Source organism: Anneissia japonica, unplaced genomic scaffold (genome assembly GCF_011630105.1).
Source record: "Anneissia japonica isolate Jap-2015-1 unplaced genomic scaffold, ASM1163010v1 scaffold4988_len2956909_cov206, whole genome shotgun sequence".
In the NCBI taxonomy this organism is placed as follows: domain Eukaryota; kingdom Metazoa; phylum Echinodermata; class Crinoidea; order Comatulida; family Comatulidae; genus Anneissia; species Anneissia japonica.
Window position 1 is genome coordinate 2,497,011 of NW_022696345.1, and position 1,555 is coordinate 2,498,565.

Sequence of the window (1,555 nt, forward strand, 5' to 3'; positions counted from 1 at the left end):
TCACAACAATAGTTTACTGTAAATGTATTGTTGCTTATCAAATTGTGTAATGTTAATTTTTATACAGTCGATTGTTATTATTTTGTTTGTTAAATGTTATTCTTTTTGTGTTTGTACGAACGCACCAATTGATATTGAGTGCCACCGATTCAAAGGTGTACTGTATGTTCAAATAAATTAATAAATAAATGTCTGTCTGCTTTTCGCAAAGCGTGGCTGACTTTAGCCTCGCTGCGTCTGATGTAAAAGTCTGTGCTTTGTTGCCCTCTACCGGAATTATGTGTTCCTTCAGCCGTGACTTTAATAACAAACAAAGAGAGAAGAAGATGAGTATCGTGGTGCAACTTTTCGATAGACAGAGAATTGCTGGAAGTAACTACCGGAAAAATCATCGTTTACTCAGGAAGTTGATTCTTCGGGTGAATAATATTCTCAGGGTTTTTGTTTACTATAAAGCTATGACGATTGCACAAAGAGTTGCATCCTATGATGTGCCTAGCTTACTTAGTAGGCATGTCTAGCTAGACCAGCAGGGCTATTGGTGTTGTGCTGTGTACGTAGGCCCATCTGTCATCTCTACAATAGGCACAACCAGCCTATGCTAGTCCTAAGCCTTTGAAAGTAGAATAAATAGGCTATCCTTGCTTTTTGGGATAGGCATGCAAAAATATGCATAGGCTGGACTAATTCAATTTATGAATTGAATAACATTTAACCCGAGAAGGCCTAATGAAGTAATCTAACAGCACTTTTCTATTGCTTTGCTAAAAAAAAAATGGTGGCGAAGGGGTAACCCATTATAAACTCTGGTAATGTAAAACCTTACATCATGTTGTTTTAATTAACCATCTTTCTATATTTTTTTTTTATCAGGAATCTTCTAAATTTGAGAAAATATGGCAAATTCAGTCAAAGTCTCCAATAATGTATGAGGAGTAAGTAACAACCTCAAGTTATTTTGTTTTCCTCCTCCATACACTTTTCTACCCCTTAATGCTCTGTCCACACACTCAGTATCATATTTTCTACAAAACTTTTGTATGCCCAATAGTCATGATGTTTGAAAGGCAAATGGGAAAAACCCATAAAACAGCAAACGGCCATATAATGCAAAACAATTTAAATTAAAATTAAAACGGAACAGTAGAGAAAATCCGATCAGAATGACAAAATAAACTAAGCATCCACTGGAAGGAATAGGAATATCTGCAGACGGATCCGTTTCGGCCTTCCAGGCCTCATCTGTGCAGCTAGGGTACAGACCCAAACGAAACGTTCGACCAGCTTAGGTAGGGCCCAAACTAGTCCCAAGACCACTAATGATTACAGAGCCAAACCAAGGCAATATATGTACACAGCCCAGGTGTGAATGCAAATAGTGGAATAATGCAAATAGTGGAATACAAGCTATATATATATATATATAATAATAATAATAATAATAATACTAATAATAAGGAACTTGTAATTTCACTCTACAGGCTGTTTCATGCACTAGGCAATCTTCAGGAGTGAAGGGAATTTCAAATTTGACGTGTATATGTAGAGTTGGGCC

The 1,555-nt window shown here is 36.5% G+C and overlaps 1 protein-coding gene across 2 annotated transcripts in view; it reads left to right on the plus strand.

Moving 5' to 3' along the window:
* Positions 1–299: 299 nt before the first annotated feature.
* Positions 300–1,555, plus strand: part of LOC117101868 (DDB1- and CUL4-associated factor 17-like) — a 14,889-nt gene continuing 13,633 nt past the window's right edge. For both annotated transcript variants that reach the window (XM_033241984.1, XM_033241983.1), the window contains exons 1-2: positions 300–419; positions 874–935. In XM_033241984.1, coding sequence (XP_033097875.1) covers positions 327–419; positions 874–935 — 155 coding nt within the window. In that variant the 5' untranslated portion in view covers positions 300–326. The remainder of the gene's footprint in view (positions 420–873; positions 936–1,555) is intronic.